The sequence below is a fragment of the Mauremys reevesii genome, linkage group 9, assembly GCF_016161935.1.
Source record: "Mauremys reevesii isolate NIE-2019 linkage group 9, ASM1616193v1, whole genome shotgun sequence".
Classification (NCBI taxonomy): domain Eukaryota; kingdom Metazoa; phylum Chordata; order Testudines; family Geoemydidae; genus Mauremys; species Mauremys reevesii.
This window is the reverse complement of record NC_052631.1, coordinates 54,863,348-54,876,969: the sequence shown is the minus strand read 5'-3', so window position 1 is coordinate 54,876,969 and position 13,622 is coordinate 54,863,348. Positions and strand designations below refer to the sequence as shown.

General features: G+C 44.5%; 3 protein-coding genes across 6 annotated transcripts in view; 1 reads left to right on the top strand and 2 right to left on the bottom strand.

Annotated features, from left to right (window-relative positions):
- THAP4 (THAP domain containing 4) overlaps positions 1-765 on the bottom strand; it is an 80,732-nt gene extending 79,967 nt beyond the window's left edge. Inside the window, exon 1 of one of the 2 annotated variants that reach the window (XM_039487576.1) lies at positions 678-765. Coding sequence is in view for 1 of the 2 variants with exons in the window: in XM_039487575.1 (XP_039343509.1) it covers positions 56-297 (242 nt within the window). In the remaining variant the exon portion in view is untranslated. Of the gene's footprint in view, positions 1-55; positions 435-677 lie in introns of those variants that run through there. The other variant, XM_039487575.1, reaches the window with a different exon arrangement.
- ATG4B (autophagy related 4B cysteine peptidase) overlaps positions 488-13,622 on the top strand; it is a 53,714-nt gene continuing 40,579 nt past the window's right edge. For 2 of the 3 annotated variants that reach the window (XM_039487582.1, XM_039487581.1), the window contains exons 1-4: positions 579-595; positions 700-842; positions 11,704-11,802; positions 12,425-12,496. In XM_039487582.1, coding sequence (XP_039343516.1) covers positions 704-842; positions 11,704-11,802; positions 12,425-12,496 — 310 coding nt within the window. In that variant the 5' untranslated portion in view covers positions 579-595; positions 700-703. Of the gene's footprint in view, positions 596-699; positions 843-11,703; positions 11,803-12,424; positions 12,497-13,622 lie in introns of all 3 variants that reach the window. The other variant, XM_039487583.1, reaches the window with a different exon arrangement.
- The window catches only part of DTYMK (deoxythymidylate kinase), a 68,979-nt gene continuing 62,451 nt past the window's right edge, over positions 7,095-13,622 (bottom strand). The window contains exon 5 of the mRNA XM_039487593.1: positions 7,095-8,665. Within this exon, the coding sequence (XP_039343527.1) occupies positions 8,642-8,665 (24 nt within the window). The 3' untranslated portion in view covers positions 7,095-8,641. The remainder of the gene's footprint in view (positions 8,666-13,622) is intronic.

The following is a 13,622-nucleotide window of genomic DNA, read 5'->3' as shown; positions in this document are numbered from 1 at the left end:
GGGCTTTGGCGGTCGGGGCGGGGGTACCTGGGCCGGCTTCAGCGGCCGCTGTTACCTGTGGAAGGAGACGGCTCCTCTATGCACCTTCCCCTGCCGGTTAGAGCAATTCACCGCCGCGCAGCAGATCACCATCTCCGGCCGGTTGGCCCTTCCCCCCAGCCCCCTCACCCCTCCCAACACAGGGGCCGAGGCCAGCCGTACAACAAGATGGCGGAGCCAGGTCACCTCAGCTGCCCCCCTTCCCTGGGGAAGGGGTTTCTGTACGACGGTGCCGTCAACGAAGATGGCAACCACCATATGGTCGCCGCCATTTTGGTCGAGGCACCGCCGTACAGCGCTATCTCCTGCGGAAGGGAACCTCTTAGCACCCCTCTCTATGCCCTCACTGGATTTTTGTTTGAGGCGAGGGTTGACTTAAGTCTCCCATTCCTATCCGCTCCCCCACAAGGGGTTCAAATGAAGCTCAACTGAGGCAGCCATATTGGAAACAGGGGGCGGGGCTTTCCTGATCCGTACTACAAGATGGCGGCGCCCACGTATAAGACCTGCCTCCAGTAGTAGATAGGGGTGAGATTGCGCATGGGGCTGAGATCCGGTAATGGCAAATCATTTAAAGATCATTCCCTGCTCATTCCCCGACCCTAGCTTCAGCCTGGTACCACATGACTCCACCTCACCTGAGCCCTTCTTTCCGTACAGTAAAATGGCGGCTCCCGCGTGGATGAGGAAGCGGTGCGGCGCAGCTAAACGCGGCGAGCTCACCTCTCGACCTATCCCGACTGAGAAGCGCTGTGATCCGCTCTCTGATTGGGCAAGCAGGGCTCTCGTCAGCAGCGGAGGGGGTAGGGTGCAGTCTGTGTCTCTGTGTGTGTATGTGGAGGAGGAGGCAGTAGCCGCAGCCCACTTGGGACTGGTCAGGAGGCAAGAGTCGCAGGATGGACGCAGGTGAGCGGCGTTGGGACCCCTGTCAGAGCTCTGAGCCGGTCCCGCCCCGCCACTCGGCGTGTCGGGCTGGCTGTGCCCCCACTGCCCTGAGCACCGGTGTTCTCTCCCCGCCCCCCGGCACGGGGGAGTAGGGTGGCGGTCGGGGAGGCAGGCCCTGGGGTGGGATGGGGTCAGTCTCCTTTGGTGGTTCCCTTGTTAGGAGGGGTTGTGGGGAAGGTCGTGTAGGGATCTATGGGGTGGGGGCTGGCGGCGGATCCCCAAGGCAGGAGATAGGGGTATTAGTGGGTAGGGGCTTGGGATCTCCAAGATGAGGGTGCAGTAAGGGATGTATGGGTGGGGTCCCAAACTGTGGTCCATTGGTCATGCAGGGCTAGCTGATCCCATGGCGTTGCTTTCTCACATCTTGCTGCTAACTCATATTGAAAGTTAAAAATACACTAGGTCACACACTTTACTTCTCTTCTATATAGGTTCTTATACCACACTCATCACTGTAGTAGCTGTAGGCCAAGCTTACTACACACACTAGACTGAGACTCTTTGCATTCCTTCTTTCTGTCCTATAAGCTGTTTGTATTTCACCCTCCTATCCCACTTTATTTCAGGGACTCCCTGTAACCTGACCCCTTCCCAATGCCAGGGGTCCTCTGTGACCCCCATTCCAACAGAAACCCTGGTTCTGTGTGTACCCTACTTTTCCAGGCCTCCCTGTTTTCTTTCTCTCTCACAACATCAATATTTTAAGCTCAGTCGAGACATGGGCAAAGCTAAAATGAGGGCTATTGTTACGCTAGAATGTGTTCATCTCTGCCATCAACCTAGTATGCTCACATGGGGAGAGATGTCTACAGGACATTCTCTATTAAAATGTGGTCCATGTTATGAAAAAGCTTTACAGAACTTGGCATAGGAGGTGCCAAGCATAATATGTGTAAGAGATCCCCTCAACCATGCACAATCCCTGGGCTCCCCCTGGCAATTAGAGGAAGGGGTGTGGCTTGCATTAGGAAGGACACAAGACTTTCTCTTCAAGTGATGAGGAAAATGTAACTGTAGGAGAAAACATGCTATCCCTGTCTATCATGTAGCACGCTGACAACAAATCAGCAATGGACACTGTTACAACTTCAAAAACTCTGTACATCCTTGATGCATTGTCTGTTTCTGACAGAGTCCTAAGGTTTGGCTTTTATATTTGGCAACACATAATGTTTTATGCCAACAAAGTGCCTTGAATTGAAACAGAACGCTGCCCATCTTCCTCCCCAACCCCACGTTATGCATGGCAGTTTGGGAAAGGGTGCGTGTATGTATGTAATGGAAATAGTCTGCTCCTGTTAGGGGTGGTTGAGCATTTGAAATTAACTTGGTCAATCAACAGTACCACTCCCTGGAAGCAGAATTTCTTGTTCCACAGGACACCCTCCTTACTTCTGCAGCTTCGTGTGTGTGCGTGGCTGGCCTGATGCATGCCATATGGAGTATACTAGTTTACAGACTTCAGAAAAGTTTCCTCCTAATTTTTTTCTAGTTTCTTTTGTAATTGTGGTAATGGAAAAGGGCACCTCACTGCTTCAGTGATGTTGCCTTGCCTGCCCTGGGTATGGAAATTCACTGTAGAGCAAGACCTGTTGGCTGTACAGTCTTTCTCCACTGTCCTGGTAGTATTTTGAAGCCCTGTTATGGAGATACCACTTCCAGAGTGAGATGGTTGGTTGCTCTCCATGACTGTTCATTTCTTGCCTTCTCTGCTCAGAATGCCAACAAGGGAGGCAATTAAGGCCAATTGCAAGTAGTGTTTTTTGATATGAACAAGTATCCATTAGGAAATGGACCGAGACCAACTCTTTGCAAACAATCATCTGACCCCTATCATAGGGTGGTAATTGTGATCCCTTCTTTCCAGGGCCACATATAAGCCACTGACCCATGGGTGAAGGACTCCATATCCAACTCTGATTAATGCTCTCCTAAGACATTCAGCCCCTGCTTGTTTTCCACATTGGACCCAGAACTCCTGTGCTCCAGGGCTGCTGCCTTTATTTTTCTTCCTCAATGCTAGTATTATTATAACCAGAGTTCTGCAGCTGTGGGTGTCAAACTGGCTCCCTGACCAGTACATCATTGCACATAAAAGCACAATATTCGGTTGCATTTAGCCTAGTGTGCCTGTTGACTGGAAATAAGGTGAATGAAACAGTAAGTGAATAGTACGAGGACCATATCTAGCAGTTTAGGTGCTCTCTTATGTGATACAAGGTTTATCAAGGGAAGAAAATCTTGATGTGATGTACAGTAGATCTCATCTGAGCCTCACTTATCCAAATGAGGGTTATCTCCTACAGTTTTCCTCTTCAGCAGTGGAATTTCAGGATCCTGGTGGCCCTCTTCTCCAGCAACTTTGCTTAGCCAGTTAGATTTGGGCAGGAGGAAGCAATCTGCTTCCACTGGGAAATTAGTCTGCAGATTTTGAACTGTTTTCACTTATAGCCATGGGCCACTGAGAGAAGAGAAGTTACCCTGCTGTCTAAGGGTATGTCTACACTACGGGATTATTCTGATTTTTACAGAAACTGATTTTTGGAAACAGATTGCATAAAGTCGAGGGCACGCGGCCACACTAAGCACATTAATTCGGCGGCGTGCGTCCATGTACCAAGGCTAGCGTCGACTTCCCATAGTTCCCGCAGTCTCCCTTGCCCATTGGAATTCTGGGTTGAGATCCCAATGCCTAATGGGGTCAAAAATTTGTCACGGGTGGTTATGGGTAAATGTCATCAGTCAATCCTTCCTCCATGAAAGCAACGGCAGACAGTCATTTCGCGCCCTTTTCTCTGGTTTGCCCGGGCAGACGCCATAACACGGCAACCATGGAGCCCGTTCAGCCTTTTTTCACTGTCACCATATATCTACTGGATGTTGCTAACAGACACGGTACTGCAGTGCTACACAGCAGCATCGCCTTGCCTTTGCAAGTTAGCAAAGATGGTTACCAGCTCTACTGTACCGTCTGCTGCTTTGCAAGTTGACAATGACGGTTACCAGTCATACTGTATCATCTGCTGCTGTCATGGGTGCTTCTGGCCGGCCTCAGTGAGGTTGGTCGGGGGTGCATGGACAAAAATGGGAATGACTCCCCAGGTCATTCTCTTCTTTAAGTTTTGTCTCATGGAGAGTCAGTCCTGCCTAGAATATCAGGCAAGGCTACTAAAGAACCAGAGAGGCAAATGGCCGCTCCAGGTCAGAGCCCCAGACATCCCACAGAAATGATAAGCTGCATGCCATTCTAGGGGGTGCCCCTGCAACAACCCCACCCATTGCTTCCCTCCTCCCCACCTCTCCTGGGCTACCGTGGCAGTTATCTCCCGATTTGTGTGATAAAGTAATAAAGAATGCATGAATAAGAAACACTGACTTTATTGCCTCTGCAAGCAGAGATCCAAGGGGGAAGGGGAGGGCGGTTGGCTTACAGCGAAGTAGAGTGAACCACCATTCTGCACTTACTCAGCCTATAGCTGAAAATGGGAATCTGTGACAAACACTAGGATAGAAGCACAGGCAGGACTGAATTTCCATTTGTGGGTGGGCCTTTGGTTGACACTGGTAAAATACAAAATGTCCCAGGATATGTATGTTGGGGGACAGTTCTAAAGGGCAGCTTAATTTTTTTATTTGCAGCAAAATGTAGAGGTCTAAGTATCTGATTGTGAGCCATGGTAGCAGGGGGTATGTGTGACCGCACGGTGCTGCTAACTGGGGAGAGCAGCCTGAGGCAGAAGGCTCCAGCTGCCATGATATTCCAGGCAGGACTGAATCTCCATTAGACAAAACTTAAAGAAGAGAATGACCTGGAGTCATTCCCATTTTTGCCCAGGTGCTCCCGGCTGACCTCACTGAGGCCAGCCAGGATCACTCACGGGAAGATGATGATGGATATCAGTCATACTGTACCATCTGCGTCTGCAAGGGAAGGGAAGGGGATGCTGCTGTGTAGTGCTGCAGCACCACGTCTGCCAGCAGCATCCAGTAGACATACAGTGACATTGAAAAAAGGCAAGAAACAATTTTTTCCCCTTTGCTTTCACAGAGGAAGGGGTGGGGGGCTGACGACATACCCTGAACCACCTGCGACAATGTTTTTGACCCTTCAGGTTTTGGGAGCTCAGCCAAGAATTCAAATGGTTTTTGGAGAGTGTGGGAACTGTGGGATAGCTACAGTTGTCAGTCGCCCCTCCCTCCATGAGCGTCCATTTGATTCTTTGGCTTTCTGGTACGCTTGTCTCAGCTCCTGAAGTTTCACGCAGCACTGTGTTGAGTCCCTGTTGTGGCCTCTGTCCATCATGGCTTTGGAGATTTTTTTTTCAAATGTTTTGGCATTTTGTCTATTGGAACGGAGTTCTGATAGAACAGATTCAGTATCTCCTGTATGGTCCATGCTGGAGCTCTTTTTTGATTCTGTGACTGCATGATCACCTGTGCTGATCAGCTCTCTACGCTGGGCAAACAGGTAATGAAATTCAAAAGTTTGCGGGGCTTTTCCTGTCTACCTGGCCAGTGCATCCAAGTTCAGATTGCTGTCCAGAGCGGTCACAATGGTGCACTGTGGGATAGCTCCCAGATGTCAATACCGTCGAATTGCGGCCACACTAACCCTAATTCGAAATGGCAATACCGATTTCAGCGCTACTCCCCTCGTCGGGGAGGAGTACAGATATCGATATTAAGAGCCCTTTATATCGAAATAAAGGCCTTTGTTGTGTGGACGGGTGCAGGGTTAATTCGGTTTAATGCTGCTAAATTCGAGATAAACTCGTAGTGTAGACCAGGCCTAATTTTCTTCCCTGACTGTCTGAAGTACTTAGCTGTTCATTTGAGATCTTTGGATCATCAGGGCCCTTCTCTTCTCTTTTGCCTCTTAAACATGACAAGGGCTTAATTTTATTTAAGGCTTTTTGTGAGGGGTGAATGCTTCTTCCCCTGTTAAAGTGGGGAAGCTCAAAACCTTTTCATTGGATATTTAACTAGGCATTTTTCAGTTACTAACTTATCACTTTAATTTTGTTTCTGATACTTCCCCCTAGTTTATCTCTATAATGTACCCCCATAAGAACAAAAATTATCACTTGATGCATTTGCACATATCCTGCTGCACAGTGACACTATTCCCGGCATCTATAGATTGAAACAGACTAGGCTCAGGGAAGTTGTTTTTAAACAGCTGCTGGCACTGCTTGGAAAATGCTACTGTGCAGAACAAGAGGCAAGATTGCCACAGAATTAGAACTTTCTCTCACTGGTGATTTCAGAAAAATTCCCAGAGGATATTGAAAAGCATGGGTTTCTTGCACACTCTCACCTTACTTACATGCCTTCCAGAGAGTGCTGGTAATATAAATGTGTTTTGTGGAAATACCTTTTTATTGTTCCTGTATAACTTATTCAGATCACCTATGCTTAAGCTGTTCCACTTAGTGCGCACAAGCAAAATAATCACTGGCTGCACTCATAGGTCATGTTTCTGTTGAGTCACCAAAGCTTTGTTATCTCTAGCCTGCTTCTTGCTTGCTTATATATACCTGCCCCTGGAGATTTCCACTACATGCATCCGAAGAAGTGGGTATTCACCCACGAAAGTTCATGCTCCAAAACGTCTGTTAGTCTATAAGGTGCCACAAGACTCTTTGCTGCTTTTACAGATCCAGACTAACACGGCTACCCCTCTGATACCAAAGCTTTGATTTCTTATTAATTTTTAGGTAGATACAAGGAAACACAAGGAGAAGTATTACAATGACTGTTACCAGCCATGTTAACTTTAGTTCTATAAAAGAGAAAATGGTAAGACTGGCTTATGGTAGTAAGAGTGAAAGTCCTTGCATTTACTAATTTAGTGTGATGATTGCAATTTGACATGATGTGCAAGTCAGGAAATTCAAAGCCTGGTTCCTACAATGACTAACTCTCTGCCTGTTTGTGAGCACATGTGATAACTTTTCAGTGCGCTAAAACTGAATTAAATTAATTCTTCATGTTTAAACTTCAGAAGTACTGAAGATGTCTGTTTTCACCCACAATGTTAACTTCATCCCTTATGCACTAAAATAGTCTTTTATTATCACATAATATTTCCGAAATAGTTAAATATATAATTGTTTTACAACCTTACATGCATTCACGTGTAGGATCTCCTACCAGTTTATGCCAGATAAACTGGTGCTAAGTCATTTATATACAAGATGCACACAGACAGATAAGGGCTCATTCACTGCACACCATACAAGACTGTAAGAGATGCCTGGTATTATGAGAGGAAGCAGGTAATATAATTAGTCTTAAATGCCTGTGCAAAAGGGAACAGTTGTAGGTTGTGTTCAGTCTTAATGTATTAGTATTTCCTCACTTGAGTGCTGAACTGTGCAACCCTAACTATCTCAATGTAATTTTTTAATGGCTTGTTCTAGGTCAAGTTAAAAGGGAAAAGAAATTCCATAATCAGTGATTCTTTGGGGGGGATGCTGCTGGAATGCTATGGTATGTCCTGTGCAAGATGTGCTCTCACTAAGGCAAGGTTCTGTACAGCCTTGCTTAGTTCACAACGTGCCTGGATTCATGAGACAAGACAGTTCTGCCTTCTTGAGTGTGTGCTTTGCGTAGTTGAAAGCTTTGTAGTGGGCACATTTGGTCCCCTTAGCTGCATAGGCAATAAATAATCACTGAATGAAAGTGGGCCCACCTATTCAATGTGCACCTGTTATCTGCACACATGTATCCATTGCAACTTATCTCCCTTTCTGAATGCTTGTAGATTATTGTTAATATATACATTCAAAACTTGAGGTGCAAAACCTCAATAACTCTGACAAATCCCAACTGACTTTCAGGCGAACGTCCAAAAGACTTTTTGCCTGCCTAATTTCCACCTATTATTTCCAGCCATTTTGACTCTAAAGCTTTCAAGGACACAATTACCAAAAAACCCCAAAACAAAGCAAAACCAGAATCGAGAAAATACATTCATGTATGTTTTCCCACTCTTCTCATACTCAAAAATAGCAGAACTGTTTTGTTCAAATGTGTCTAGATATTTGCCTTTGGTGTAAACCAGGTCTGGAGAATTTCAGCCCAATGGGTGGAACTTTTGGAAAGTTATGATCACCTGAAAATGGGGTTTATAGTGAAAATGCTCTGGTAACCTTAAATATACCTGGAGCACTAGCAATTCCATTATAATGTACAGTGTGTCGTAATTATACTCACTAGGAATCATAACTTTGACTCTTGACTCTTTTACATGTAAATTCTTGACTATGCTGTTGAATGGATGTCGCGTCTCATATTTGATTACCTGTGTTTTCTTTTTTAATAAGCAACAGATGTGCTTGTGTATCTGACTGACATCTGTTGAGTGTGCAGTCTGAGGTTCCAGTTGTGCAACTGGGTGAACCCCTGTATCTTCGGGAAGCTCAGTGAGGGCTCCATGCCGACACAGGGAACTGTGTTCACAGATCCAGTTGCGGGAGTGGGGCCTTGGAGCTCTCATCCTGGGTGTGCATAGTGACTGTATTCAAATAAAATGTTGCGTGCTCTGAGGCTTTCGATTCCCTGAGCACACTGTGTCCTGTAGTGTGCAGCTTCTTTCCATGGCAGCTTTCATTGAATTGGAGCAACAGGTCCCTCACTCACCAGTCTGACAGCTTCAAATCACGTGACCCTTGTGCCCCTGTAGAATAGAAAGTTGCAGAACATGTGACATTTAAATTGAATGCTATTGATTGGAAATTCAAATAAATGTGGGGGTGGAAGGGAGAGGGATGGTTTGCCAGGGTGCAGGTTGGTTCCAGAGCAGCCCTGAGTAAGAGAGACCCTCTAGGCAAAGTTTAACTTGGCCATCTGAACCAGCTCACATGCTTTTAGTGTTCAGTGTTCGAGATATATGAGAAGAGATGTATATTGCTGAATGAAAGGGGGGAAAAGTGGAGAGTCATATATTATGTAAATGCAGTCCCCGTCTTTCCAATTTACTTAAACAAGTATTTTCACTGAGTGCTTGACTCGTGGCAAGTTTGAAAATCTAAAAATAAGCCATCTTTGAGTAATGAGCTCTAAAACTAGTCTTAACATTTGTTAAAACACTTTTCAGACAATCTCAAGTGACCATGCAGAGTTTTGCAAAACTTAATAAAAAATCCACTTTTGGGTTGCAAATAAGCCTGTGAATCGGGGGGGGGAACAGAGGAAGAAGGTTATTTTTTACTTGAAAATACAGGCTTAGGAAAATACCATCTGTCAGAAATAGCACCAAATGCACAGGGACTTCGTGCTATCAATGCTTGTCAGGCTACACAATTATCAATCGGTTGTAGTAAGGAGAAGGTGAAAGAAGATAAACCAAAGTGGCCTATTGACTGTTGGTGGTCCTTGAAAACCTAGCTTGTTACATGGGTCTGGCTCTAGTCCTTTTTTTCTGGCTGCTACATCATATTAACATTTTCCTATGTAAAGAATTGCTGTGCTTGCAGTGGAGATGTAGCCCATGGGAAGAGAAGATCATTATCTTTTTTAAGATGTGGTCCATACTGTGAAAAAGTTTGAGAACTTTGGTACAGGTAATCTACTTGCTTGTGTTAATTTGGAATTAGTCCCCCATTTATGTAGAGAGGGCCCCATTCCTTAAAGAAAACTACAGTTTAACCCAGTGATGGCAGTTTTCTCCTGCTTTTGTTTTCTCTTTGACACTCAGATCATGATATTCCAGGTTAGAAAGACCAGGGGGCAGAAGATCTAAGTGAGACCTGTGGGGTCTCATTGACAAAAACATCTTGTTTGGCTTGTTTTTTTAATGTAAAATAGATTAACATATATGGCTAAAAGGAGGAGTAGAATTCTGTGACCCTCTGTGTGCTATTATGTTTTCTTAGCACAAACTGTAGAGGAGTTATTGACTACACCTGTAAAACTGGGGTAACACTTAGCAAGGCTGAGGGCTTGTCTAAACAGTGTTGTTCACAAATATCTATTGTATTTTAAATTCATAACCTAACTTAATCCAAACTAACCTTCAAGTGTAGGCAAGCCCGAAATGCAGTGGTGATAAGCCACCAATTTCTAAGATCAGGGAAAACTGAATTTATGTATATTGAATTCTACTCATAAAATTAGAATGAAGGACAGTGAAATCTGCAGCACAGGTGGTGACTCAGAAATGGGCACTGAGTCACACCAGGAAGCTAAGAGGTTACACCCCCAGTTACAGAGGGAAATGGAGTGTGCTGGGTGGTGGTCATGTCAGCCCTATCACTGGGTAATTTATTGAATCTTGTGTCAGCTAAAATAGCTGCTGAGAATATCTTGTCTGTACAGCAGAACTAAGTAAAGCTGTTACAATTTGATGTGTAGCTTGCTCAAGCTTATTCAAGAATAACATGTGCAAGTAAAAAGTGATTTGAACTGAATCTTCTGACACACTTTATTAGGAGCATTTTCCTTGAAGCTCAGATCAACTGTTCCCAAGGCACACGTAGTGGAGCTCTGTTTCCACTAAAACATTGTACAGAAGCTCCCAACAGCTTGCTTGTTCACTCCTGTGGAGAGGACCACAGCCCTGATTAGGAATGCCTTGCAATAGACTACACTGCTGGATTATTCTGTAATGCACAATCAGAGTTGGATACTTATGTTAGAAAAGACAGATCTTTAAGTACTGAGCAAGGTTATGTTTTGAAGGAAACTAGTAGAATGGATCCTATATATGCCTGCAACCTCTAGATTGGATGCCTCAGCATAGCTTCCATTGTTTCCCATGACTTATCGTGTGACGTGGATAAAAGAACATTGTCTCACCTTTTCCCCACCCTGCAGACTCTTTTTTTTTTTTAAAGCAAAAAGACTTCTGCATGTTTGAGTCTAACAAAGGAGCAATTTTTAGAACCCTCAGAAGGGACTGATTGTCTTTGAGAGGGATATTTAGTATCTATGTTAATTTAATCCTAGGCTTCTCAGTGCACCACCAAAAAACATGTACTCTGGAAAGAAGGGACTTGTTTGTTATTAACAAACCTGGAAATTCCAGAAGGATATTCAACCTCCTGCTTCAGGGTTTAAACCAGTCTCATATTGTTAGAGACCAGGTTGAGACCTGTGTTGGAAAGGGCCAGATTATACCACATCTGCCTGTTGCAGGGTTCTTACACCTTCCTCTGAAGCAGCTGATACTGGCCACTGTCAGAGACAGGGTACTGGGCTAGATGGAACTTGGGTCTGATCAAGTTTGGCAATTCCTGTGTTTTGGTTCAATCCTGAGCTTTTCCTCATTGATGTAGTAATTTTTCATAGCTTGCTGATTTCATCAAAGCACTGTGGTCTAATGGGTAGAGCACAGAATTGAGACTTAGGAGAGAGACCTGCGTTCTGTTCCTGACTCTATTAATAGCCCAGCTGGGTGATATTGGCAACTCGTTTCCCCACTCTGTGCCTCAGTTTCCCCATTTGTAAAATGGGAATGATACTGAGCACCTTTATAAAGTGCTTCGAGATCGACTGATGAAACGCATTTATATAAGAGCTAGGTGGTATTTATTATTAATGTGATCAATAGAGCTCTTACTAGAGCTCAGACCAGCTGCTCAACATGTATGCATGTTACTATAACATTAGAATTGTGAAGTGATCCATCCTGTATTACTATATCTTACGTTATTTTAAACCAGAAAAAAACAAACCACAATGCATGTGATTTCTGTGTTTTCTGTTTCTCACCAGCTACTCTGACCTATGATACTCTCAGGTTTGAGTATGAAGACTTCCCTGAGACCAAAGAGCCTGTTTGGATACTGGGGAGAACATACAGTGTATTCACAGGTAATTCACTCCCATGCTAGTACTTACGCAGTGCTTTTCAGGGCTTGAGGGCTTTACATACATCTAACTATCCCATGTAGTGTTTTGAACTCTTACATCATCCCAGCTTTTTCTAAGTAGCATCCTGAAGAAGTGCAGCCCTGCTTGCTAGATTATAGGCATTCTGCTTACAGTACATGCAGTTGTGTGTTCCCCTGCATGTTGTCAGGATAGCCTTTCCTGCTGCCTTCAGACATTCCTGCTGCATTTTTAGAGAAAATTGTCTTTTTTTTCTTTCTTTTTTTTTTTTTGGCTACAGGGGTTGTAGAACACCCTCTCCTTCCACTTTCCTGGCTGGAGATACAGGGTTGTGATGCTTAAAGCTAGGGAAGACTAACACTGGAAAGGAGAGACTGAAGTAGTAAAGACTGCTTTCCCCAAACATGGCTCTGTTTTTTCTTCCCAGGCCTCTCTTGCCCTGTAGGCAGGATCTTTGACTGGTCCATCCTTCATGCAATAGTCCCCTGCTCCTATCAAGCCAGGCACTTTCATAAGTGAAAGTTATTAAGTGTTGGGGATTTAGGTAGGGTTGGTGCCTTTCTCAGGGATGTTACATGTGTGTTTATTTCTGAAAATTCTTCAGAGAAAGAGGAGATCCTGTTGGATGTGACATCTCGGCTTTGGTTCACATACAGAAAGAACTTTCCTGCCATTGGTAAGTAGCATAGATACAGTTAACAAAATAACTATACTGTAAAGGAGTCTGGCTTGTCTCTTAGGGCCTGACCCAACGGGAACATTTCCATTGACCTCACTAGACTTTGGATCTGGAATATGTTCAGGGTGCCATCTCGTGAGAAATAAGCATCTGAAGTGCAGTGGAGTGGCAGTAAAGTACTGGAGTGCTTTCAGAAAACACCATTTTAAAGAGATACCTGAACTGTGAACAACAACCTAGTGCAGTGCTAAGGTAACTTCCCAAGGTGTGAGATGAGCACCTGCCAAAGCCACTGCATTTAGCACCTATCCCTGGCCTCTTATTAACGTTTGGTTACATCTTGGGCACTGATGGATGTGGAGGAAGTGTACTACTTTGCCATAAGAGGGAAGTGGAAGGCCCAGTGGTTAGGATGCTAGCCTGGGACTTGGGAGATACAGTTCTTCCATAGATTCCCTGTGTTTCCTTGACCACCTCAGCTGCTCTCTGCCTCAGTTCCCTACCTGTACAATGTTGAGAATATCACTGCTCTGCCTTACTGGGGTATTGTGAGGATAATTCCATTAATGACTGAAGTGCTCAGATACTCCATTAACGGGGGCCAGATAAACGCCACAGAGAAGAGGTGCTGAAGAGCACAAACTGGAGACTAGCCCTTTTTTCAGAGAGGAAGGATGTTGCCTCTTATTTCTTCTATGTGGAAAACTTTATACTCCCAGGCATCTTCAGCTGTGATGTGCATTCTGAAAGCCGCCTGCTGTTGTGAAATATGCTGTGCTTTTTCTCTTGGTGGGCTTTTCTTTCCCGATAGTTCTGAGTATCCCTGAATCTTCTTTGTCCATAAATTTCCTTTTGGTCTCATCCTTTTGACCAAGTAGGACTGGATAGGACTCCTTTAAAATGTACTAATATTTTTCTAAATTAATTTTTTCAAGTAAGGCTTTTATTAGGGCATGAAGGGAATATCTGAAACTAGAACAACTATGCTAGAAAAACTACAGAAAACTGAACAATGTATCCTTTCTGGAGAAACAATGTTTAAAATAAATATGCTACCACACTTCCTATCTCTGGTCCAGGTGATCACATACAACTTGTAGAGCTCCTGTTAAAAATATTAGCT